At 49.6% G+C, this 27138-nt stretch overlaps 1 protein-coding gene and 1 long non-coding RNA gene across 3 annotated transcripts; one reads left to right on the top strand and one right to left on the bottom strand.

Moving 5' to 3' along the window:
* Window positions 1–811: 811 nt before the first annotated feature.
* BTBD2 (BTB domain containing 2) lies at window positions 812–23196 on the bottom strand. The gene is given in 13 exon segments (XM_055806538.1): window positions 812–1108; window positions 1714–1860; window positions 3024–3053; window positions 3055–3112; window positions 4769–4833; window positions 4835–4962; window positions 7877–8074; window positions 8859–8964; window positions 12737–12893; window positions 16241–16360; window positions 22590–22765; window positions 22767–23162; window positions 23164–23196. Coding segments are annotated over 13 exon segments (1776 nt in total). The 3' UTR covers window positions 812–946.
* Window positions 22720–24791, top strand: LOC129784609 (uncharacterized). Of its 2 annotated transcripts, none has more exons than XR_008747532.1 (2): window positions 22720–22857; window positions 23771–24791. It is a non-coding gene; the product is annotated as an uncharacterized LOC129784609 (long non-coding RNA). The 2 variants fall into 2 exon arrangements; XR_008747533.1 differs by having other exon boundaries at window positions 22754–22857; window positions 23767–24791.
* Window positions 24792–27138: the final 2347 nt, after the last annotated feature.

The following is a 27138-nucleotide window of genomic DNA, read 5'->3' as shown; positions in this document are numbered from 1 at the left end:
AACACAACAGGAACAAGGGGCCCAGCTGAGGCGAGCGCTCTTGCTTCAGCCGACAAACCCCGGCACTATCTGCCAAGGACTCAATTTGCACAGTAACAACTAGTAGGAGGACCCTGCTGCTGAAGGCTGCACGGGGTTATCCGAGGATCACCCAGCCTTTGAAACGCACTACAGGTTTGAAAGAAGCACCACCAGGACCCAGCGCAGGACCAGGACCCAGCGCCTGCCCACCAGAGCCGCTGCCCCCCTCCCGACTCCACAGGGCCCGTCACAGGGGAGGTCAGTTCACTGGCGCCAACCGCCCAAGGTAAAGGATTGTCACAAATTCATGAGAATAGCATGAAAACGCCGCAGTCTCTCCAGAGGCGCTCTAGTTTTGAGGTCTCCCTCAAGACCGTGTAGTGCTGAAGCAGCGGCACCTCAGGGAAAAGGCCACTTTCCGTCACTTTTTGAAGGCGGAGGGCAGGCGCCGGGCACAGGCTGGCCAAGCCCCCAGGCGCGGCAAACGGCCTCGCCTCGCCTGCTGGGCTGGAGCAGAAGAGGACGACAGGCCACACAGCCCCTGACTGTGTCTTTTTTGCGGGATTTATCTCCTCACAGCAAGTATAACCACAACCAGAGCCACTCGTTTCCATGCTTCTGACTGGTGGAAAAGCAACTACATTCATTACAGTCAAAAAACCGCATGTTGTTAGATAGGATTAATCAGTAAAGTGAAAAATGACTAGCCACAGACAACCTACAAATGATACTGGTGTACCAGTTAGTCTGGTACATGATAGCAGCAGAATCACTAGCACAAGGCAAAACATGAGCTTTGAAATGATTTTACTGAGACCTTTGGCTAGTGTGGCTCCAATTGGTGTGGTCAAACTCAGCCAGAAATTTAGTTTGGAAGGTCACGGGGAGTAGAACAGAAGAGTCCAGAGCCAGCTCCGCAGCTGCACTATGTGTAGAAGATGATCTCTGGGATTTGTCCATCCTCCACAGAAGTGCCGTTGTTATTCCCAGCCGCATAACAGAACGTAAAGCAGGTTTTGGCTCCTGTTGTTGGTGATTCATGGATTACTTTGCGCAGTCCTTTGGTTCCGTAGTGGGAATCTGGACCCTGCGACGGTCACAGAAGACAAGAACAGATCAGAACAGGGACGGCAGCCCCGCAGGACCCTGCTGCCCCGCCATGCTCTGCGAGCTTCGGCCTCACGGCCCGGCCCGAAGCAATGAGCTTTGCAGATCTCAGCAACTCCCTTTTCTTTCTGGTTCTTGCACCTCAGGTATTTTGAGCAAAGTTCTCATCTCGGTCAGAACTTAACACTACATTGAACCAGAGCTCAGCAGTTAAATATCAACTTTAAGTCACTGCAGGCAGGCTCTGGATTACACCACAGAACCGACAGCTTGTCTGTCTAGACACACAAGAAAAATTAAAAAATCCCATCACTTCATCACTGATTTAGTCTGTTAATTACTGTACACTTGCAAGACAAGTTAAAAACCAACTCTGAATGCGGAGTTAAAAACCAACTCTGAATGCGGGCGGTGAACGCTCTCATTGCACCACCAGGTGAAGGACTACAGAGCAGACCTTTGAGATTATAGTACAGGTCTTGAAAAACGGAGAGCAAGAACCACGCTGCACCGAAGGACGACAGCAGCCTGCTTTCACCTATCTTGATCTGACGGTCTCCTCCACCCATGCCCCCAGGAAGGTACCTTGAGAGTAGCGCATGCCGTGTAGTTGACGTTGGGTAAAATCTCAACAGGCTCCTTGAACATGACTCGAAAAGTGTTTGATGATCCGTCGCAGCTGAACCCCGTGTCGTTCTGCCCCAGGACCGTGTTACTGTCCGTGTGGATGATCTGTAAGACAGGTGTTAAACTTGTAATCGGCAACGCACAGTGTAGCGGAACGCTGACCTGCACCAGCGCAGGCGTGTTACCCCCTGAACTGGACTGAATCGGAGGGACTTGACAGTTTGAAAGAAGCACCACCAGGACGCAGCGCGGCAGCCTGCGCAGCGGGCAGGACACAGAGCCTGCAACAGCCCCATTACAACCGCCTTTTTTTTTTTTTTTTTTTTTTTAAAGCATGAATTACTTATGCCTTATAAGTAATAAGTAATATAAGCTTCATAAGCAAAATTACTTATGCCCCTCTTCAGTGCTGTGATCACACTAAGAACTGAGCTGGGGTCGCAGACAGCCCAAGAGCAGCCCGGCAGAGGACTGCAGGCTGATGTTCTACGCTCAGATCTTCACTTGCCTCTCTCCTCCTCAAGAGCTCAGGGGCACCAGGAGGAGACCCTGACCACTGAGGAAGGAGTGCTGACAGGCCGCGCTCGTCAGTCAGCTGTGCTGCGGGGGAAAATAACCTTCCTGGGGAGAGCTCGAGATCCAGGTGGGGGGTTACACATGCACATCCAGAAGAAGGCATGCGAGATTTCCCCAAGTTGCCCCAGTCCTTGAATAAGACCACGATGGACTTCAGACAAGGGAGTCTCCCTCAGTCCTACTCGTCGTCTCAAACAGGACACTGACAACACGAGGCCGCACATCGGCAACCGCATGGGCCCAGAACAGACACAGCAACTGCTTTCTCCTCTTCCCTGGCTGAATCGTGGCTGCTCCACTGCATCGGCGCAGCTCCGAGCAAAAGCTGGTCCGAGTACGATTGCAGCACCCAACCCGGAGCGCAGCAGCCCGCAGGGCAGGACCAGCCTGGCCTGCAAACACGCGCAGCTTCTTCTCAAACCGCGTCACAACTCTGAGATATTAATTTCAAAAGCTGCAAGCAGACTTTGGGAGATACTGCAGTGACGCATGCAACGGGAGGTTGCATAAAATCGAGAGCAATAATCCCTCTTATCCCCAGGGCCCCATCTGGCCCTCACGACATCTGCCAACCACCCTATCTACGAAACTAACACAGTTCCTTCTAACTTAAGACTTCGTTGCATATTCACTAAAATGTGCAAGTTAGTCCCTACAGCACCAAATGTTTTTAATGTAGTAGAGAGACTTACCTGTATATTTACTTGGTAATCTGTTGGGCCCATGTATGGATCCGTATAATCCAAACCCAACTACAAATATCCTTTTGTTTACTGAGAACCTGCAGGAACAGATCAGGAAAGTGAGTCCAATTTGCCGCTCCGTTGTTGTTTTAGTAAAAGGATGATACACAAATATCTTCACTCACTTTAATTTTATACCTATGATTTAATCAAACACACCACAGTTTTAAGTGTAACTCTTACTAATATCTGAAATTCTTCACAGAAATCGTAATTTGAAGGCTTGTACCTTTGACTGTCCTAATGGGCCAGCAATAATTTTGCTTGCTCGTGTAAAACACAAATCCCATCACTGAACTTCAGAGTCCAGGCTCAGAAAGTGTTTCAAGGTTGCGGTACAACGTCAGCATCCAACGACGCCAGCCTGGCTAAGGAACGCAGCCTGCAGAGCATGGAACAGTGCCCACCCTCATGGCAGCAGCAGCCCTTCCAGCAAGGTAACAGCAAAGACCACTTAAAGAGTCATCAGATATTTCACTGCTGAGCACTGGAGGAGAATTGTTAATGTGCTCCTGCGTATTTGCTGGCTATAGCTGCAGTCAAGATTTACCCAAGAGCAGAAAGTAAGATTCAGCAGCTCCTGAACGCAGGAACCCCTGCTGCCTAAGGCAGCAAGGGGAAGGATATTCACCCCAGTGCCCCACTATAGTTCCATCTTCTCAGGTAGCAGAAAGCCCCAGTACCTGCCAAACTGCCAACGTCATTTCTCTTTCAAGTTGTTGCGTGTTTCAAGAACAAACATCTGTGGCAGGCTAGAAGCCACTGCTCTGCAAGCAGCATAAAATACTCAGTGTTGAAACTGCGCACAAGCCTCGCTGAAGACTGACCCTGACGGTGCCAGTGGTTGAGCTTAAAGTCAAATACAAGCTCCGAAAGGTCTCCAAACGTTAGACCTGAGAGCAGTAAGTGTTTGGAGCTAGCAGCTCTTCCAACTACCATCTCCTGCAAGGGGATAAATGGACCAGAAGATCCAGCTGACAGCTCTATCGATATGCGAGAGAACCATCGATGAAAAGGCTTAAAAATTTTAAAGCACTGTATTAATGCGAGTTCCCCCTTCCACCCAAGACACAGACGATTCGGGAAATAACCAAGGCTTTCTGATTACCTCCTGTCTTGCTCTAATCATTTGGCCACACAAGGCTTGCAAACCAGCACTTGCCATGTCACACTGCCACATCTCTGTCACCATGACTGGCCTTTGCTGTTTCTCTACAGGCTTAGGTCTAAAACAAACTAGATATTAGCAGAAAAGCAGGCGCAGAAGGCATTTTATCCTAATCCCTCCCTCAAATAGGCAAGATTAAGGGGCTTCAACAAGCCACATTTATAACAGAGCAGGGAATCAACCTGATAAAGCACCGGTTAGTCGATGTACCCAGGCACAGGGGGAAGCCACGAGCTGCCTGGTGACTCCAACCGCTACGTGCCCATACGGCTGCAGAAAGCCACTTGAAAAGGAGAGAAATAATCCCCCAAGAGGCCTTGCTGGAGGGCCACGTCTGCTGCAAACCTTTGCCAACAGAAGCGAAGTGGCAGCCTGCAGCTGCACAGGCAGGTTAACGCATCAGGCGATGCTTTTGTCCAGCAAAACACCTGGCTTAGCACGTAACCTGGTGGGGTTAAGGTCTAAAGAGGGCTCAAGGCTCGGTACACACGACTCTATCGGCAGCAGAATGAGCAGAGAAGCTGACCTTATCCTGTCACTAGTCCCACTGTACCCCCAGCGGCTCTCCACCTGCTGGAAACGGCTGATGCCTGCACTCCTTCCCCCGCAGGCAGCAGCGCGGTCTGTCGATGAACTCCACCCGTGGCTTGGGGTTCACTGTGAAGTGGAGGAACAGGCTCACCACTTCCCGGTCCGTGAGGATTCCCGACTGGGCAGGCCCTGCAGAGGAGGAGCACGAAAGCAGCGATGCCGTCTGCCTTCAGAACAGCAGAAGGAATCCTTTTGGGATATAACGTGGGGAGGCAAACTGGACTCACAGCTCGGGGGGGGGGGGGGGGGGGGGGGGGGGGCGGCGGGGGAGGGGGGCGGGTGCAAACCCACATCACACATGGATCTCGCTGGTGTCTCAGGACGTTCAAGCCAGGCAGACACGCGCTGCCTGCCTTCCACGTGCACACCCAGCCACGGCCCTGCATGGAACATCCACGACACACGCATCAAACAGCGACTAAACGCGCGGCTCTGCAGAGCCCGATACGCATTTGCCAAACAGGACCTGGCTTAAAAAACCTCAAACATGAAGCTAATCGTGCCCCCACTCCTCCAGGAGATTGTAACACTGGTAAGAGACAGGGATTTTCATACATCTACATCAGGATTTTGTTACTGTGAAGACATCACGACAGCCCACGAAGGGCAGCGGGAGGGAATGTCACCTGGTTACCAGCCACTTAGAGTGCCCAGGAGTATTTTTCAGTCAAGACAAATGTGGTTCAGCTCACGCCCTGCTTTGATTCCCCCCTTCCCCTCAGGCATTTAATCCCTGCTTTGGGTTTGTTTGGGGTTTTTCTTTAATACCTTTACTGTAGAACCTAAGGAAAAATGCTAGTGATTTTAGCAAGACTTGAAACATGTTCTCATCTTTTCTCCAGTAACTAGACACTTTTTTCCAAAGTGATGCTAAACTCAAGTGTTGGAGACCACTTTGAATACTCTCAGAACCGGCTAAAAATCAGTCTTTTAGCCTAAGAGCCAAAAACTGCTCCACACCCCTGTTTGCAAGAGGGCAGAAACAAGACTACTGCATACTGGAGAAACAACAGTGTTAAGTAGTCTTTAATGTGGGGAGTAATTGCCTAGCTACTACAAGTCCAAAACAACTTGTAGCTGCTATAACCCAGGCACCGTGATCTGCAGACATGATGTGGTCCGAGGCTGCAACGCGTAGAGATGAAAGAACGTAAGGAAGCCCACTGTTAACAGACAAATGAGTTTATGGATACTTTGTTCAGCAAAAATTAGCTGATCATGTCTAAACTTATCCTGTGTTGCTGCAATTCAAATTGTTTCAAATTACTTGCTCTGAGGGAGGGAGCGACACATTTGCCAGTTAAAACACCTTCATGCAAAACTCCATGTTCAATACCAGATTATACGATAAACTAGGGAAACCACTGCCTGAAAAATCCTTTTTTTTTTTTTGGCTTCTGGGAGAAGAGGAGGCGGAGGGAGTGGTTTCCCCTCTCCTCTCTCTGCTGTGATCACCACAGAAATTCAAGTCCCTCAGAAATGGAAGCAATTCCAAGGGAAGTCCCTTGTTTAAGGAACAGCTGCCCAGCACAGACCCTCAGGTTTTGGGGTTTCTTCTGTTCATTTTTTAGGTAAAGTGGATAGAGAAAACTTAAGGAGTTTCTCTCAAAGCAAGAAAACTCAGCAAAAATCCTAGTCGAACAGGCAGCTGTGGCAGAGAGCAAGGGGCACTGACATTCCCTGCTCAAAGGCTTCAACCCAAATATGCCAAAATTAACACATTCCTCCCAGCGAGATACAATGATACAAGATCTGAAGGAAGCGTTGAAATAGTCTACAGCAAATGGCAAAGTTTGGCTTACGGGAGCTACTCTGGGGGCTGTAAAGCCACCCAGAAGGAGAATGCTCTCCCCCACCGCGCCAGACCGTCAGCTCAGGATCGGGATCTGCTGCAAAGCTGCCGTTGGGCAGGATGCGTGCTGAGGAACAGTGTGCCGCGCTTCCACCCAGTGCCAACACCATGGGGCGTCACCCAGTTGGGATGAACGGGTCTCTGCCTCCCTGACCAAGCCATTTCTGAAGAGGTTCACGTCCCTAGGACCACATCACAGCTGCGACAGGCAAACCAGAAAGTGGGTACCAAGTTTTAAGCACGGATCTACTTCTTAGTAATAGCAGTAGTATCTCTCTTCATCTTGCAATATGTACATTAACCGTCGATAAGCTGACGCCATCTCTGCCTTGGGAAGCAATGTGCAAAGGAAGTGGTGTCAGTGACCCTTTTTGCTTCTTTGTACACAGAACTGCAGCCTAAACCAAGTTTCAGTTTTGGAAACGGCTCCACGGTGTCTTTGAGCATGAAAACTATTTAAGCCAATTGCCAATTTTCAGTCCCTTGGAGAATCACCAGAGTATGAAGTCAAAGACAAGAGGCAACGAAAACAAAACAAAAAAAATCTTTAGTCAAAACTGTTAAATGATTTAGACACTTTTTTTAGATCAAGATCTTAACTTAAACTTGAAAACTGCTTTGAGACACAGACTAAACACCACCAACCCTCCAGCTCACAGAACATTTTGAAAGTTCTGTTATGGGGCTCTGCTCTGACTGGCATCAGCAAGACAGGGCCACCACCACCACTGGGTCACAGGCAGCAGCAAAGAGAGGATGGGGAGAAACATCCTCATGTCTCTTTGGGAGCAGGCTACAATCAACACCGATTATTTGCATTATTTCCATTAGCTTGTGTAATTCAAATGCTTGGAATGGTCAGAAAGGAAAGCATGTGGAACCCCTGTTTGGATCTCTGGTCTCAGCTGAATGAGCAAGTAACCATCTAAACAGACTATGAGTACAAACAGTCAGCTATGATCCCACTTGCTCCTACCTGGTGGAGCACTGCAGCCTTTAAAATAAGAGTGCATGATCATGGACGAACACAGCATTTACACAGCAGATTTTGTCGATCAGTGGGAACGGGGAATAATCTCAACTTTAAATTACTACAGGATATACACAGAAAATCCATTTTCATGTACTTGATCCTCTGTAGTTCAGAGAAAACAAAGACCAGGGTTGCCAGAAATGCCTTTGTTCAGTTACCTGCTGCAAACTCCTCAATAGTCATCAATGGGAAGCGGATAAGAGAAAGCGCTTTGCCCAGTACTTTCCGCTTGTTCTCTGGAATCACCTGAAGTTGCTGCCGTTGACACTCAGCCTCCGACCAGCGAACCACTGCATTAAACAAACGAACCTCCCGGATCCCCAGGGTATCCCTCTCCAGCACTGCAACCAGGGTGTCTGCAAGGCAGGACAGACAGTGACAACTTTAGGCACCAACCCAAATCACCTGATTTTCCCTCACCAGAAGTACCCCGTGTACAGCCAAGGTAAGCAGAAGAGAAGCAACGGAAAAAAACCAGCATCTCCCCTAAGTGCTGCCTGCAGCCTCTGAGGAAGATGTATCTGCATATTCCACAAGCAAGGAACTCACTGGAGCCCATTTAATCAGCACGTTAATGGAAGTGCAGCAGAATGAACTTACTTGATGTCAAATTTGGATGAAGCAAGCAGCACAAAAGCCAGAAGGTTACCCGTGCCTTACCTCAACAGTCCATCTCATTAGAAGAAGGTTAAAATCTGAATTTTGATGTTTATTAACTGTGCCCAGCAAGTTTGGAAACTGCATACGATAATTAAAATAGCCAGTTCTTCCTTCCAAAAACAAAACACCTTTTTAACTCTAAAACTTGACAAAGACTCGGGGAACAATGCCAACCCCACAAAAGAAGGCAAGTTACACCCACCCAAAACCTGCCAACATCAACAGAGGAAATGGGCTTTGAATCATGCCCAGAAAACCCAAGCTGCACCAAAGTAAGCAGATTCCAGGATATTTTTGCAGGCGAGCATGCTCTTTTGCAAATGCCTTGTCTCTAGCCACTTGGTGCTGGAGACTATTCGTTCAGCCGATTGCTCTAGAACAGCAAAACCACGAAAGAGAAGTGCCAAGCATTAACCTGTAATAACTTTCGAGGCTAGGTTGTTATGAAAGCACGTAGAGGGAGGAGGGAAAAAAGCTTACCCAGATCAATGTCTGTAAACCCCTCCGCATTGATGGCATCTGATGTGTTCTTGTCTATGTTCTCTAGGCAAAGGCTGGCCAGCTGAGGCTCATCAAAAAGTCTCGCCTAGTAATGAAGAAGCAGTCGTTAACACAAAAGGTATTTTAAAGTTTAGACTAAGTAAGTATCCCCCCTTCTTTCCCAGAGCCTATCTTCATTAGCAATACTATGCCTGACTGCCTTGTGAATTCACTGGGCTGCAGCAGTCTTTCACAAGCAGTTAAGCATGACAAGGCAAACACTAGAAAAATCTGCATTTGGCAGCAGTTCTGTTTGAGCTGTGCATGTCTTCAGGCACGTCTTTGTTTTAACATCACATCAGCTAAGGCAGCTATAGCCTTTCTAGTGCCATACCGACCACATCAGCTGAGCACGGGTAATTTGTACTACATCATTTTTATATTCAGAAGAAAGCTTTGCCCAATGATTCCAGGCCTGTTTGCTCCAGGAATATGCGGAGACAGCTTATTCTGTAAGAACACAGCCACCTTGATCTCACATATTCACAAAAACGCCTTAGCAGGCACACTACTTGCATCCCAGGGAGATGGGCAGAACCCCGCGGGGTCTGCTGCCTGCTTAGTGCATTTGCACGTTTTGCACAGAACCAGCTACTCGAATATAGTTACCTTAAAGAATTCCCGCCCCCCCCCCCCCCCCCCCAATAGGTTACTACTCCAAACCAAGCCTGCACACAGCTTGGAGGTGCTCACAAACTCTCTGCCCAACTGAAGTGCAGTCTCATAACAATTTCACTACCACTTCAGAGCCTCCTGGACCGCCAAGACACGGTACCAGCCCTGTGCCCAGCATATGCAGCAATGAGGTGGGAACACACAAAAGTCACTAAGACGACCCCTCTCTGCTGCTTTTTTTTATATATGTATAGAATATATATATAATAAAACCTATGCAGGGTTTACTGCTTAGGAAGGAACTGCCTTAACAGCACACCTAAGCGCAAGAGCACAGTGGGACTTGAACTCACTGTCACAGGTAAGGTTTAAAAATTGTGGTTTGGGCTGGGAATTCAGAACTCACGGAGGCTATCAAGCATCTTCTGCTTCACCCCTTGCTCACGGGCTGTAGAGCTCAGCAAGGCCAACCTTCAACTGAGACCTCAAGCACAGAGAGCTGAAACGACTCTCCATTTTCTCAGGGACCAGGGAAGCTTCAGCAGTCATCACCTGCTCCTGGAGCTGGAGGACTGCCAGTGCTTTACGCTCTTGGCATCCAAGAGCTGAGACTGACTCAGACTTTACTACTGTTAGTGGCTCTCTTTTTTAACACGTGAAGGATTTACGTTATGCTCGCAGAGTTCTCCCCCACGGCAGCTTTAGGCAAGCTATTATTTCCTTGTTGATCAAAGTGACATTTGCATGCACGTCTGGCATGAAAGAGGATCACAGTTCCCTACGAGGCACAATCAATTAGGAGAGCTATTTGCCACTGGTATTTCTGCCAGAGATTAGCAGTTGCTTGCAACTGCTGTCGATGACACAGTTGCTGGACCAGCAGGATTCAGCAACGATACACGCAAAGGAGGTTTGGGCCTCTGCAATCTTAGGTCCACAATCTTAAGCCTGTCGGGAAATGTTTTGTACAAGATGCAACTCAGGTCTATAAATGACTGCACAAATTGTCGATCTGTTGCAGTAAAAGCAGAAAACAGGCCAGTTTTCACACCAAAGGACCAGAACCAAGAGCATTTTGAGGCGAAAGCCATTAAATGAGGTGCCTCGTGCAGCCAGTCATTGAGACATTTCTCAAACAACGTCAGCCTTAAACATTTCAGAGACTTGATATACTGCAATAGTGAACATAAACCAGGTACGAATCACCACTGATCATTAATCATAATGGCTAAGCCACAAACAAAAGGAACCAGGAAAGCCTGTCTCCATCTGGCATTTCAGCTGCCCCAGTGCAGCTGACAGAGTGCCAGGCAGTATCTTGGTTTTGATATCTGAAAAATTAGGACACCCTCCTCTTTTTGCCAAAGAAGAATCTTTGTGACTTGCAAGGAAATCACCACGAACCTAAATGTTACCTTGCCAAAGCTGCAAAGTTAGGTTGCAGAAACTTAGCATGCTGCAAAAACCCCTGCAATAAAGGATACCACCAAAAAGCTGACACCTCTAATCCTCACGAGGTGACAGCTAGCGTAAAATGCCTCTTCAAATGTGCAGCCTACGGGACAGATCTCTTCTCAGCTGTTGGAGAACAGCCCCCTGATCTTTCAGATTGCAGGCTGCTGAACCCAAAGAACGGGAGACCTGCAGCCAAAGGGTTACAATTGTCCCACCACGCATCAGATGGGAGTGCAGATCTGGCTACCAGCACCCAAGCAAGGATCTAAGTCCTGAAACTTCCCCAGGGAAGTGCGGTGTGGTTCCCCTCACATCCCAGAGGTTGCCTCACCCGTTTATGGCATGTGGAAAAGGGCCAAGTTAAAAAGGGGGTGTGTAAAGAGGGACGTGGTATTCTGCAGCAAAAGCTGCAGGGAAGAGTGTCTACAGCAGCAATGTAACGTGGAACTACTTATGAGAACTTGATCCAAACATTTAAACTCAAGTAAAAGCACAGCAAACAAGCAAACAGCTCAGCAGCGACTGCTGCAGGCCAACACTACTTCGATTTCTGTGAAAACTGCCGGTGTAGACACTGCCACTGATGCGGTAACTAAGGTCAGAGCCTGAAAGATGCTTTTACCCCTAACAAGGAGGAAAAAAGCCAGCAGACAGACACGTTGGGCAAGACACGACAAACCCTCAGAGCCAGACCACCGTAGTGCGCTGGTTCTCAAGTCAGGGCAGCTGTGAAAACCCCTCTGCAAGGTCTGTTTAACATCAGAAATCAGAGCAGCTCTCCTGAACTGGCTCCAAAGCCAGTCAAAAGTATGCCCATCCCCTAACAAAAAGAAATTCGCACACACAACACCTGTTTGTTTCTTATTCCTACAGAACCAGAACAGGGTTACCCTGGCAATGCACCATGGAAGTCACCAACGTGTCATCAGCTGTCAGCAAAGAGGGTGGCAGAGAGCAAAGATGGGGCTAGGAAATGGGAAGGGTAGCGATGCTAATTTAATCAACCTGCATGCAAAGCCTGATCTTCACCAAAATAAGCAGAAGTTGTAACTGCCTTCTAGTTTGCTGCTTAGAAGAGTCAAATGGAAAACAGAGCAGTCCAGCCCTCAGATGGGACCGGGCAGAGGGGCACAAGGATGCGCAACCGGCCTCGCAAAGAGTCAAGAAACACAGCTGTACTACAACTCCCGGTCTGCGTGCCTCCAGTATGGCAGGAGGGTGAGCTGGGACAGGCTGCGGAAGAGATCACTTTGTTCTTCTCCTAGGAAAATGAACCAAAGCACTGACAAAAAAGTTGCATTTTGCCTTTTGCTCCCGCTTCAGGGAAACTATTGCAAAAAAGCCCTTCAAAGAATGTCTGACCAGCTAGATGCAGCAAGCTTTGCACAGAGAAAGCTTATTACGCCAGTTCTGAATCTGAACACGTGAAAATCCTCTCATTTCGCTTTTCTTCTTGGCAGATGAAATTTTTACACCCTGTTAATTTCTTCCCAAGCTCACACTCTGGAAGTAATCACCTGCCACACCAAAACAGAACCCCAATCTGTAAAAAGCAACAACATCTGCTGTATTTTACTGTTATTTTTAAGAACATGCTCATCAGCACTAGACTCCTGTAAGGAAGAATTTAAGATGACACAGAACTGCTCCACTTTGGATGATCAACTCCATGGCACTCAGAAAACTTCTGTTCTCCTATTGTGATGGACCACACTCAAGGAACTTAATACAAACGACTGCAAACTCACCTGTGTTAACAGCATGAATGCGTTGTCTGCTCGGAGGTTTTTTTTAAGAAACTCCACACAATGAGCTTCAAGGGCTGGAACTGCATATTTTTTAGCTGTGTAAAGCGTTGTCATAACAGTCTCTGGTCCAATCTGAACTTCGTCTGAATAAAGGAATCTGAAAACATGCAAACAGACATTGTTCTGGTGAAGCCAGGAAGACAGCCGGGTAAAAACCCCTGCAATTCGTAAAAAGATCTTTGTGCTTCTGCCCATCATCCTGGCCCCACTCCCTACACCTGAGAGATGGAAGGGGTTTCACATCCTTTCCATTGACTATGGTTTACCAAGGAGAAGCTCTTTTTGTAAAAAAACAAACCAGCTAACCAACCACACTCTTTACACTGTAACTTTTAATGAATGAAATAGCTGGGATATCTGCTGAAGCACCTTGAGCTGCCTACATCCCACCACCGGTGAGCTGTTTAGCCTGCCACTTTCACTAGGCTAGAACAGTCTCTGGACAAGTGTACCCCTCAAAATTAATGATCTTGGCTGTTCAATTAGATGAAACAAGGACAAAAATTCAATCGTGCCTGCTTACTTAATTCAAAAGTGATCAGAAGCACTTAAACATACCCATCCACTGGAGCGGAGGTATTTTATCCATAACCCACTTTCTCCTCGTCTCTTTATTTACTGAACTGTTTCATTTCCTTACACAGATGTTAAAGTGCAGCACACAATATAACTTCAGCATTAAGCAACAGTTAATTGCAAGGAAAAACAGGGACTGCCACGCTGCTAGCAAAGCATCAGCCTTCACCGTTAGGGCAGAACAAGGAAGTACATTCATACCGCGGGGAAAAACAAAGGTCTTCATAGGAAGGCTGACGGAGCCTCCTCATACTCAAGCGTGCCGATTAAAGGCAACAGGAACTGACAGGCTGAGTTCAGTAAAACCAGTTACACATTTGATGTTAATCCTAATCCCATACAGAATTTTTGCGTACTGTTTTTCCTTTAACCGCTCAAGCATTTGCCTAATCAGGATATGAAAGGCACGAAGCACAGAGGCATAACATTAAGTGTGTTAACTGTGCTTGGCATTTCTAGTCCATGGGATATTTTGGAAACTCCAGCAATTTCTTCTCCTGCGTTTCTCTGAAGGGGGCACAGCAACGTGTTGCACGGCTGCTGTTCCTGGAGGCTTCGTGCAGCAGCAGGGCTTGTCTAGGGGGATGCCAGGCAGCGTCCCTGTCTGGAGGGACTTGCAGCAGAGCAGCAGCGGAGCTCCTGGTCCTCTAGCTAGAGAGGGCCAGGATCCAATTCAGGGAAGCATAAACAGGGAGATTCAGAGGAAGGGAAGCGCTCTCACTGCTGTTGAAAGCAGGCTTTTGTGCTGCTCTAGAGCATCTGTTAATAACAGCATCAAGCCACAGGCTCATGAATGTATTTTGCACACATCCCTTCAGCAGTCCTATTTTCACTAAGTAACCCTTTTTATTACAAGATTAAAAGAACACAGTTGCTCTAGAAACAACTAGCTCTATTTACTGCAATGACTATGTTAGTATTTATTTTTATGACACTCCAAACAGTGTGCGCTAAGAGGCACAACGAGACAGGCCCAAACTGTGAAAAAGTGTAGTATCCATTTAAAAGAAGATGTAGATTATAACCCACGACAATCAAAAATCATCTTTCGGTTACCATGAAAATAACAACTAAAAAAAAAGAAGGATCTCTTAAGCAATTACAGCAGACCCATCAAAGGCCACCGGCCCACAAACAGAATCACAATCTAGGGTCCAGAAGGGACCTTCTGCTGAACATTCAGGATGGGCACTTTGTCCCTTGATAAGCTCCTGATCCTACAGCATTAGGTCATGGCTTGGACCACGTCCAGAGACATATGTAAGGATCAGCTGCCATTTCAGATCAGCGTTTGGAGAGACTGGGTTTACTCTAGGAAGGTTCACACCTTGGTAAGCTTCCTACTGGAACGCAGCACCCAAACTTCCTTCGGCACACTTCAGCTCTGAGCATTTTAAAAGCAACAGTTTGATTCTGGATTTAAGCATCCTTAGACATCTTAATGTCACTGGACCATGTGCACAGCTACTGTAGTATAACTGCAAGCTTTGAAGGCACTGTGATAATCCACACACAATTTTTCATACACAAAATCTAAACATTTCTGTTGAAATCCACTTAAACTCATCACTTCAGCCTTTTCACATGACAGTTCTCTTCCAAGATCATATTGTTTATACAAACACTGAAATCTCAGCACTGGCAGGGAAACAAGATGACTTTGCCTCTAATTCACTTGATATTTTAGCCTCATTAAGTTTTAAAGATAGATACTAACTCTGCACTCCAGAGAGGAGATCTACCCAGCTGATAGAGTCATATGCCAATTAGAGGGATTCCCCATGTGCTGGTGTCTGGTTTAAAATGAGCCAAAGGGGACAGGGCTAGGGGCTCCCTATTATTTCTGGCCTTTTATTCTAGTGAAGATCAATTTTTGAATTTTCTAAGATAGCACAGTCATGACCGAAGCACTTTTTGAAGGTAAAGTAAAAAGTGTGCCAAAGCTATATATAGTCATTGTTCCCAATAGGAAGCAAGCAGGGAACATGTCAAGAGCACAGGACTGGAAACCCTGGAAGTAGGTTACAGAAATCCTATAGAAACGGGACAAAGACTTTACAGCATACATTCAGGATTTCTGCTGGATGTTATACAGCACCAGCCGAGCTTAAACAAATCGGTGAATAGGATGTTACAGCCCCTTCCTCCTCCTTTCCCCAGCACGCACTTACAACGCATGCTGTAAATGGAACTTCAAAACCAGCTCTCCGAAAGAGGAATAAAACACGCACAAGGGGAGATACCACACAGAATGACTGGCAGCGATTTCATACCCTTGCTTACCTGTTATAACTTGCTCGTTCGCCCATAACCTGAATAAGCTCCAACTATTTGTAATTTACAGAGCTTTCAGAGGATTTAGTTTTCCCCACTTCTCTCCGACAGCGTTTGGATCAACTCAAACCAATTCCTGAACGAGAATTTGTGAGACAACGTCTGAACAGGCGAGTATCAACTTAACTACAAGGGCCAGCATGTGCACTTACTCCAACTGCCAACCAGCACACCTCCCTGTTGCAGCATTTGCATGGTGCAACTATACATATTTATGAAATTATAAATCATCTGGTTTAGTTTTGCCCACACTGCAGATCAGCAGCAGGAGGGCACACTCATTTACCTATTGCTAAACCAAAACACGGAGCGAGTCCGGCATTTCTGGGCAGTAGCTACACTAGACTTTTACCCAGGAAAAGAGGGATTTAACACCAGCATTTAAACGCCTTTGAACAGATCAACAAAGAAACATTCTATTTAGAAACTTAACGATGTCCACTCTACAAAATAGTTCACCGCTTTCACTAAAAATATCCTTCTCTACAATAAATCTGTTCATTCCGGGTATACTGTACGTTAGAAGCAGCTTACTTCAGCAGAGCTAGGAAGGCAGCAGGCTCCACATCAGGCAGCTCGATCTCCGTAGAAGTTGTGGCCATTCCACCATTAAACATCGCATCGAAGACTGCACTGCCCACAGCCAGCACAAACCTAACATTAAAAAAAAAAAAAAGAAAAGAAAAAACAAAAGACTCTTATGTTAAATCATGTTCACTTTCCAAAAAAAAATCCCAGGCTAGTTGCTACTCCCCAAGGCCACCCCCAGGGAAAGCAAATCAATCCTAGTGTTAAAGCAAAAATGTTTTGCAACAGAAGGGAGTGTCAGGCTTTCTGCTCGTTTACTGCAAAACACCAAAGTTGCAAGCAACTTCATTTTGAGCCCTGTCCCAGTACACAACATCCTAATGGTTCCCCAAAGACAAGATTTTGTGCATCATGGAACAGAACACAAAGGGCTGTTCTGCAAAGTCCTTGTGAAACCTTCGGACCCTGCACGAGGTTGAGAAGCTAGGAAACAACAAAGTGAAGGAATCCCAAGTTCTTCTAGCGAACAGAGCCCAAGTCTTGGTGCAATTTCCCCCAGCCACATACTGAAAACACTCACAGAAAGCTTGTCACCACCCACCACCCACCCTCTCCCTTCTCCCCAGACGCCAGGCAGACATCCTGGGCCACAGCAGAGCAAGGTCTCAGAACACGCCGACTGCGCTGGCAGCATCGACGGGAGCTGCCGATGCCAGCAGCACCCAGCATGGGAGCTGCCTTCCCCGGCCACGCTGCATCTCCTTCCCTGCAAAACCTGCTTCGGGCTCAGCCTAGAAGGCAGAGCAAACCTCACTCAAAGCCAACTAGCACCATTAGGTGCACACAGACCCTTTTCACACTGCTATGAATTTACAGGGTAATTAACAGCAACAGGCATGTTAATTGGCCCTAAAGAAACAGGAAAGAAGAATTCCAACAAACCAGGTTTGAGAATAAATATAATATTCCAGCGCTCCCATGTAAACAAGATGATTTCCCTCACTGCTAAACACCAACTCCTGTTTTAGGAGGAGGCACAGACCTGGACTGCTGAGAAGACTGTGTGTATTTAAGCTGCCGTGCCTGCCTTGGGACTTTGGAAATGCATTTTTGAGAACTTTCATTGTTTGAAAATGCAGAGACGAGGTTTTTCCCCTTGTTCCCGGTGTCTGCAATCAATCAGCTCCCTGAAGTTAAACACAGCACGGGCCACAAAGGTCACAGCCCTGCAGTGTGGGGAAGCAGGCACCAGGCTGCAGAAGCAATTACTGCCACCACTTCTCCAACCGACTATTAAAAGGAAGAAGCTGGAAAATTCAAGCGCTCTCACTGCAGCAGAGTTTGATGCACGCTTCAACAGAGAAGCATCAAGAACCACAGGCAGAAAACCGTACAGGGCAGAAGTCACAAGTCAAGAAACCTGCAGTGCTTGGACCAAGGAAAGCCCATCACTAAAGGGGAATTTCAGATTTTGCTGCAGTAGGAAATGACACAGAAGCCTTTTTCTTTTCAACAATTTTTTTCATTTTATCACTTTTCACACCCTTCCCATCCAGAGGGGGCCTTCCACGGACACAATGGAGCAAAGCACCGTGGACGTGCCAGGCTTGTTTGCTGTGACGGACTGTTTGGCTGACAAGACCGGTTGTATTGTTTCTGATCAGTTAAGAGAGCTGGGGACAAACCACAGTGGTTACAAAAAAAGTACACACATGCATATTCCTACCAAACAGTTCTAAAGAAAAATGTCAAGAACAGATGAAAAAAAAAAAACAAAACCTTGTTCACAATACTAGAATTGCAAGATGAAACAAAAATCCTTGTTCCTACAAAAGCAGTGATGGTCGCAAGACAATCACGGGCATTTTTGCTACTAAAAATTAACATATATTAATTGCACTCTAAAATTTTCCTTCTTGCAGCCAGCACAGTATACATCCTCAATGAGCAGACAGCTTTCAGAAGCCATTTGAAAAGGGCATTCATTTTAAAAAACTCTCACATTTTTGCTTCCATTTCACTCAGGGCCAAGTCAGCCCGATTTTTTTAAACTGCTGAGCCCTAAAGGGATCCCTGTGGGTGCCAGAGAGATACACTGGACTCCAAATTTTAAGTTCCCTTAAAACATTAAGGGAACACAATTAACATAAGAAAATCCCTCTGTCTTCATGGTGTCTTCTTACTTTTGCTAAAACGAGCACTTAAAGCTATTATAAAGATACTCCAGGAAAAGCAGGGATGTGCAACGTCTCTCCTACACAGTCCGACAGTTTTCCCCAAGCGCACACGTCTGCAGAAGGATGAGATGGGGTTTGTCTGAGATGGGAGAAACATTAAGCCAAGCTGGCAGAGTAACAGGGTTTACTTTTGTTCTCCCCTCCCGTTTTCCAAAGCGGCGTAACAGCCAGTGCACAGCCAGCCTCCCCCCTATCCCCAAGGAGCGCTGCCCGATGCAAACACGCAACTCCCAAAAGGGAAACACAGGTGCCCTAAGCTCAGCATAGTCACCCACAGAGGAAGAATTCAAACAGAGGATTATTTTTAAACAACGGCACAGTGGCCAAACCAAAGCGGACTACTGGAAAGATGCAGAGAAATGATCAGAAGCAGAGCAAAAGAACTAAGAAAGCAACGCTTGCTTCCCTCTGCAAGAATCAAGGTAAACTGACTTACAGCAGCAAGAGTCACAGGAACTTCCCTGAGGTTCATAATCTCACTTGTCTTCACGAGGTTCCAGAGTCGATTCCGAAGGCTTTTGAAGGCCTGCAAGAAGACTTCGTTCCGCTACTTACAGCTTCCTACCCACCAGTTTTCACTGCTTTCTTGTTCCCTTGGCATTGCCACCTGTCACCTAGTTTAATCTGTATACCCAACAGTCCTGCTCCCTTCCTAGGCACTACAGTAATACCAATAATAAAATAAACCAGTCAAGAACCATGACTATCTCACCACTGCATACTACCTTCCTCCTCCATCTGCTCCACTGTGAAGTCCTCCAAGTATCTATTCCAGAAGAGCAGGCGCAGGAACAAAGCAATGTGTGCTGTGCTGGACCTCAGTGAAACCACAGGTGACAAGAAGTTAACGATGATGATCATTTGCTGGCTGCATCCTTCCAGTGCAAGGACTAGAGACACCAGGTGAAACAAGCAGGAGGCAGGTTCAGAAACCTCCAGGAGAAGCCCTTCAGATGCAACTCCAGGAGCTGAGCAGTGAAACACCTTGGCGCATGACACTGCAGGTACTGCAAGTTAATACCCATCCAAAAACAGACAGGATGAGCTCAGAAGAGAGACGCCTGGAAACAGCAGCCAAAAATCTTCTCAAGACTGTCCCCAAGCTGCCGATCTCCAAGGCTGGAGTATACACAGGGGTGCATCGCCACATGCTTGCCCTGTTCCCTCTCAGGCCATGTTTTCCGGCCAATTAACAAGCTTAATTATTGCACCCATGCAGCTCCTGGCTCACGAGGCTTAGACGTTTCTAATCTCATTGACGTGCTCGATGAAGCAGATCTGGAAAAAAGAGACCAAAAAACCCCCTTGTCCCTCTTACTGCTGGGCCAACGTTGTGTTTTGATTACAACACGCTGACCTTGACCACATGAGCATCGTGAAGCTTCAAGGCAGCCTGCTCAGTTCGGCCTTGACATCAAAAAAACTTAAGGCAGTTCCATCTTCTTCATGGCTGATTCAGCAGCAAGAGGGAATGAGCTCAAGGCTCACCAATGGAGCTTGCTCCAGGGTAGGCAAGCAACTTCCACAGGGTCTGGAGTCTCCTGAAGGTGGAGAAAATCTAATCTTCTCAGGGCTGCAGATGCTTCGCAGGACAGATGCTTGGATAAATGAACCTTCAGTCAAACCCAGCACAGCCGCTTACGCCACTTCTCTACAAACAGGGCTTTTCACACAAAATGAATGTTCACTTTTAGTTGCGATGTGAGAAACCTATTGTCTGCTTCTACAGCTTTATACAAACTGAACTTGCCACTCTTCAAAACGCACCTGAACCTGCAGCTCTATCACACTCAGAAACTTCCCCCCTGCACCACCACCACCACCACCACGATGCATGGACATCACCACCTGCGATCGTTTGCCCATTTAACTACCTCAGCCTACAGACGTGCCACCTCTGTTCTGCTCCCTCCTGGAGCAGCCTGACCAGGGAGAGCCATACTATCATCTCCAGCTCCCGCAGAACCACGACTCTCAGATTATTTGTGCAAATCATTATTTTTTTGCCCAAGCTGGCAATTTCTAATGCACCGTGCAGCCGTATCAAAGATGACACGTAAGACATCGCAGACCACTCCTCAAGGCACCGCTAGCTGCCATCCAAGAACGCTATTCAGGATATGCCCCTACTGAAGCCAGGCTTTATACCTGACCCGTTCTGAAAATGAACACAATAAAATCAGACCACAAAAATAGTGAACATTTACCGGTAATTATTTCAGACACCTAGCATCAAAGTACAAACATCTGCCCTTGGTCGCTGGAGCAATACAATGCCTCTCAAATTAAATTCACGGTTGTTTTGTGACTCGATTCCAGTACAAAATATCTTCTGCTGTCAGGCTGCTGTGGAAGAACTGAGCACAGAAGGGGTCTGGGTGGTTTTATTTTAAGCTCTCTGTTTCTGAAATAACCACGGTACTTCATGAATCATCAGGATATCCCAACTGTAATATACAGGCAAGTTTTACTAAAATCTATATAATCCGTAAGCAGGATGTCATGGCACGACACACTATATTCTATCTTCACCACCAGATGGATTTCAGAGCAATTAAGCAGCATTTCACTTTGGGGCTATTTTATTTAAAAAAAGCTTCATTTATTTTCCATTTATTTCTGGGCTGAACATTGCCCCTCTGCACCTAGCAAGCCTAGTTCTCAGGACAGTAGCAAGCTTACTCAAATAGTAATTGAGCTTCAAATTATAGAAGAGCAGAACTGACACCCTCTAAAACACTAAGCCCAGCCTAGAACAAGCGTGTTTTGTTCAGAAAGCGAGAGAAAAAGGGAAATCTGAAAGGGAAACATCCAGGAGCACGAGCCCTTAGGAGAAAAGTGATAGTGTGTAATAGTTTGGAGAGAGGCCCCCTTTGCCAAGCACCGCTTCCAAGCACCCCAACAAGCCTTTCCCAACGCCCGGTTAAGGCAGGTCCCATCTTCAAGTCAAGGGTCTTGTGTTTGCTGTTGGAAGCGCCGAGCAGCTCGAGGAGATGCTCCCAGAGCGGCGGGGTGCAAGTGGCAGACGTGCAGGCACCCCAAGAAGCAGCCACATGACAGCTAGCCACAGCGGTACCGCATCATCCAGGTGGAGGAGGCAATTCCTCGCGTCTCAGTGAGCAGCTCCGAGCTGCAAACTCTTACATGGCAGCTCGGCCTCCAACGTTCACCTCATGCCCAGGTGTCATTCCCAATCCCCAAGAGCCATGGGGTTTGTTTATAGTAGCGCATTATCCCCCCCCCCCCGAAATACAGGGCTTCAGAAAAGATTCAGCAAAGGGGATCTTAAAACACTGTGGCAGAAATGTGGTTTCTCACATCATTGCTCTTTGCTTCCCATCCCCAACGCTCGCACCGAGCCGTGTTTCTGTCAGCAGGCCTGGATACTCCTCCTCTTGCTACCCACAAAACCAAGGATTGTTTCCAAACCAGATCCAGGGATCTGGGGTTTTTCCCGGCTGCGCTTGCCACAGTCGCACCTACTCTCCAGGGAAAACGCTCCCAGCAGAACGCTGGACCCGGTCACCAGAGGAAGGAACACGAGGAGGGTGCGAGGGCTGGAGGGGGGGTACCCCGAGGGCTGGGGGAGGAGAGAACCGGCCTCGATGGCGGCGGTACGGGGGTGGGGGAACCGGCCCCGAAGGCTGGGGTATTGGGGTGGGGGGGAACCGGCCTCGAAGGCTGGGGCATAGGGGTGGGGGGGTGGGGGGGAACCGGCCCCGAAGGCTCTGGGGTGTGTGTGTGTGAAAGCAGACCCGAAGGCTGGGGGGGGGGTCGCGGCGACAGCGCGGGGTCACCCCCCAGAGGCTGAAGAGCAAAGGGGGGGGCCCTATCCCCGGTGCTGCCCGCCCCCCACCCCCGGGACGAGCCCAGCCGGGGCCGGCGCAACCCCCCGAGCTCGGGCGGCGGCGAATCCGCGGGGTGCGGATACCCGGCCCCCCTTTATCCTTTCACGGGCGGGGGGGGGGGCACAAACCCCAAACCCACCCTTCCCCCGCCCCCCCGCGGGTGCAGCCGAGCCCCCGCCGCCCCACAGCGGACCCCCGAGCACCTCCCAGGGCCCTCGGGCCTACGCAGGCCGCCGCCGGGCCCCCCGCGCCCCCCGGCCCGCGGCCCACCTGTGCGCCGGGATGCGCTGCGAGCCGCGGCCCTTCCCCACCAGGAAGTGCACGTCGCTGAGCACCTCGTTGTTGAAGAGGAAGGCGAACCGCTCCTGCACCGTCGGCTTCGTGGCCTGCCAGTTATAGACCGGCTCCCGCTGCAGCGCCCCGCCGGGGCCGCCCGCCCCCCCGGCGGCCCCCGCCGCCGCCGCCGCCGCCGCCGCCGGGCCCCCCCGCGCCGCCGCCGCCGCCGGCCGCCGGGTTGGCGGCACCGCACTGGTTGTAGGTGAGGCCGGGGGGCGAGGCGGGGGCGCCGTTGGTGCAGGCGGCGGCGGCGGCACCGTTGCCCGCCGGCGGCGGCGGCGGCGGCTGCGGGCAGGAGGAGGAGAGGCCCCCGGGGCCCCCGCCGCTCCCACCGGCCGCCATCTTGTGCGGCGGAGGCGCAGGAGCGGGCGGCGCGGGGCGGCGCTGCAGCAGCACCAGCACCAGGAGCGGCGGGCGGGACACGGCGGCGGGCGGGAGGGGGGGCGGCGATGGCGATGGCGGCGGGGCGGGCGGCGCCGCGGCGGCTGCCGGTGCCGGCGGTGCCGGTGCTGATGCAGAGGGCCGGGCAGCAGCGGCGCATGGGGCACGGCGGCGCCGCCGGCCGGGCCAGGGGGGAGCGGCGGCGGCGGGGCGGGGAGAGGGCGGGGGGGTGGCGGGCGGGGCCGCGCCGGGCCGGGCAGCACCGGGGTGCGGGGGCAGCGGGGCCGTCCCCGAGGGGCAGTTTGGGGGGTGAGGGGCCGTCCCCGAGGGGCAGTTTGGGGGGTGAGGGGCCATTCCCTTGAGGAGCAACAGAGGTGGGATGAGGGGACCAGTCTCTGAGGGGCAGTTTTGGTGGGTGATCCCTGAGGGGCAGTTTGGGGGATGAAGGAGCCGTCCCATGAGGGGGGTCGTTCTGGGGAGGATGGGGTGGGGGGGCAGAGGGCAGTTTGTGGATGGATGAGGAATGCCGGGGCAATTCATAGCAGGGAGGTTGGGGCTTATGGGGCTGAAGGGGGTCGGTGCTGGGGGGTGAGGAGCTAGGGAGGTTTGGGGCATAGATGGGGGCAGTTGGGTGGGTGGAGGTGAAGGGGGGAGGCAGGGAGAGGGGGGAGATGTGGAAGGAGCAAGGATCGCTCCCTTCTGGCTCTCGCAAACCAGCCTTTCCTCTAAGGCAGAGACCCAAGCCTCCACCATCCCCAGGACCCCTTGCTCTGTGCCAACAATTCCTCAAAACAATTAGCTCGGAGTTACGGGCCGCCGCTGCTGACACCGGGTCTGGAGAACCACATTACGAGGAGCACCAAGGCCTTGCCCTGCACATACCAGGGAGCTGAAGCTCTCCTCAGGGACAGGCTGATCCACAGTGGCCTGATCCTTCACCTGGTCATGCCCCGCTGTCACCAAGATCCTGTGAGATCTGCTTGGCAGAAAGGCATGCGGGCCGCTGGGTCCCCACCGATGGCCATCTCCTTGCCAGCCTGCATGAGGCAGCAAATGGCGTGGAGGGCAGGAGCAGTCTGAAAAGCAGAAGATTAATTAAGAGGCTGTGCCACTGCCTTGCTGTGATCTCAGTAACTGAACCGTTAAAGTGATTTATTCTTCCCAGGGTAATTGCATTCCCCCTTTCTGCGTTACCCGCTCCCTGATCTGTGTTCAGCTCTTGGAGGTGCACAGACATGCATCTGGGAGCAAATGTGTGGTCCTTCATTTGACGTGTTCAGCGGGGAGATGTCCTGCCTGCCCCTTCTGTTTTCTGTGCCTTTGTGTTACATTTTCTGTAATGCTCGAAGACATGCTATTGATTCAAAGCTTCCAGACCCTTGTACAGCTCAGGGATCTCACCGATTAACCACGGTGGCCAGATGCCGATGTGGCACATCACAGCGGTGTTCTTACACCACTAATTTTGATCAAGAGCTTTCGACCTGGTTTTGTCTCGTGTTATCAAATACCTGTTTCTGCTGCCTTACATGCTGGCAGGTTTCTGCTGCATTTTTTAAAGCTGTGTTACGCTTCGCGTGGACGAGTTTGGGAAACTCCCGTAGCCACAGCTCTGTGGCATTCAGAGCTGGCCATCCTAATAGTCCCTCCTGGCATCTGGTCTGTGCATGCAGGAATGAGCAGAAGCCTTTAGAGGAACAGTTCTTTTTCCTGTGAAACCTTTCTCATGTTAATAATAACCGAGCATTAAATACAGACTTATTCTTCTTTTTTGAAAACACGACATCTTTTTGTCTTTCACGCCATTAGCACAGCACACACTCACACCCCCTTGCTGGACGAGCTGCTTCCGTGCGTTTCAGTGTCACATTTTTTTACTGAAAAACGTGATATTTGGCTGCCTGCCCACTCCCTGCTCAGTCCTGTTCGGCTTTCAGATGCTTCCTTCGGGCCATAAACATTAGAGGGAGCTAAAGACCGCTGCGTGCGCCCACCTGGACGGTTGGACACTTCTGGTTTCTGGCAGGGGTGGCCTGAGCCTTGTCCCCAGGCAGGTGGGCGCTGGCAGCTCAGTCCCTCAGCTCCAGAGTGCTACATCCAGCCCAGCCCGCACCCTGGGGATGGATGGAGGTGGTGGAGGCTGAAGCCTCTCAGCTGTAGCATTCCCCGCTCCCAAACTCCAGCAGATCCATGGCTGGGCAGCCTCAAGAACCGAGAATTGGTGTGCCTGCCAGGGAGGACGTGTGCTTCTCCATCACGCGGGGAGGGGGTTTGGTGCCCCCTCAGAGTGCTACAGCACCGGTGACCCCTCTCCAGCCAGTCTCCCCAACACCACCACCCTTCTCCGGGCCTTACCACGCCGGCGTGGCTCACTAGACAGATCCTATTTATTCGGCACGTGGTGAACTAAACAAGGATGATTTGTATTGTGGCAGTAGCCAGAGGCTCAGGTCAGCACCAATGTGAAGAAACACGGCTACGGAAACAAGGAGGAATAATACGGATAGCATAGAAATCTGCATGGGACACTGTCACCTCAGCGCCATGGGATGGGGCAAGGTGTTTGCTGCAGCCTCCCTGGCCTGACACAGCAGTGATGTATCAGACAAAAGAGATACAGTTAAGGAATAGTGCCATCTGGGATAATTTAACATCCCAAAATAAATCTGAGAACAAATGCTCCTAAAAATGGCATGGCGCCATTATTGCTGGATCTGATAGCCAACAGAATTCTTCAGAAATTAGGCACTCAGCAAAAGGCAGCACTATTTTAGGTGGAGTCATCACAAAATGATAAAAAGCCTAACCACAGCGATAACTCTGGGTGGGGGAATCGCTGTGATTCCGTTGGTGTGAGGTGAGGGCAGACCAAATATAGATCTGGAAGTAAAGGGTCTCGGTTGCACAAGGGCAAGCTGCAAGCAGCTGGAACGAGATCGGTGGGACCGGAGTGCTCAGGGTTTGATGGCAGAGGACACCTGGCCTATCTTTACCTCGCAGAGGCAAAAAAATACATTTGGAATGTGTATTCCAACAAAAAGCTAGGAATGCAGAGACAGCACTTACCTAGCTGAGAAGCTCATCTCAAGGGAGTTATGTTAAGATGCATCAAAGCTCCGAGGAGGACTGCGTGGCAAAGACAGAGACATCTTGGGTGTTAGCCAGAGGAGGGCTGAAGTGGGACTTGCTGAACCCCGTGCTTTAGCAACAAGCCTTTATTTAAACCTTCAGCCAGGTGAAAAGATGCATCACGAGGCCCCTGACCCACTCCAGCCGCGGGGAGCAGCGCAGTCTCTGAGGGGCATCACTGGAAATTCTCTCCTGGGCTTTGGGAAAACCTGATGCCACTCCATTCCCACTGACCGACCACAGCTTCAGAGGCCTGCCCAATTCCACCTGGAGCTGAAATCCTGTGGGAAAGCTGAACCTGCACCCCATGGCTCTCCAGAAGTCACACTTCACCATTCGAGCCCACAAACACAAGACTGACCAAGGCCTTTTCTAGCTGGTGGAGGAGATGGCCGTGCCGTGCTTGTGCCACCGAGGCTCATCCTGGTTTAGAGACCAGCCTTGGGCATTCAGGGACCACAGCTGACTGCGGGCAGCGCAGGGTCTGCCAGGGTGTATGTTGCTTCCTGAGGTGGCTGCAGAGGGAGAACGTGCACACCTACGCACCAACCGCTAAATGACACCAAAATGGCACATTCTACAGAAAAAACAAAACAAAACAAAAAAACCCAAAACCCCAAGTTGGTTTGTTTTGGCTGCCTGGACAGAAGTGGTGATTCACTGCAAAAAGCACAGGAGTTTCTTCCTTTTCTGCCCCATCATATAAAACATTTTAAAAACACAAAAAGGAAAACAAAACCTTTTTTTGACCCAAAGCAGCTCTTTACCCCTTCTTCACCCTTTTTTGATTCAAAACAGCCCTTCACACCTTCTTCACTGCATGTCCAGTGTGGTTTTGGGGCTCACTGACAATTTAGGAGCCTAGTCTGGGGCTGAGGGAATGCATGGTCCTCACTTCAGGGTTTTTTTGAGCAGATAGTGAATCAAAACATTGGCTAATCATCTGGATGGTCTCCTGTTGCCAGCATAGCCA

The sequence above is a fragment of the Falco peregrinus genome, chromosome 5 (assembly GCF_023634155.1).
Source record: "Falco peregrinus isolate bFalPer1 chromosome 5, bFalPer1.pri, whole genome shotgun sequence".
Classification (NCBI taxonomy): Eukaryota; Metazoa; Chordata; class Aves; order Falconiformes; family Falconidae; genus Falco; species Falco peregrinus.
The sequence above is the reverse complement of the archived record's forward strand: the minus strand, read 5'-3'. Positions and strand labels throughout refer to the sequence as shown.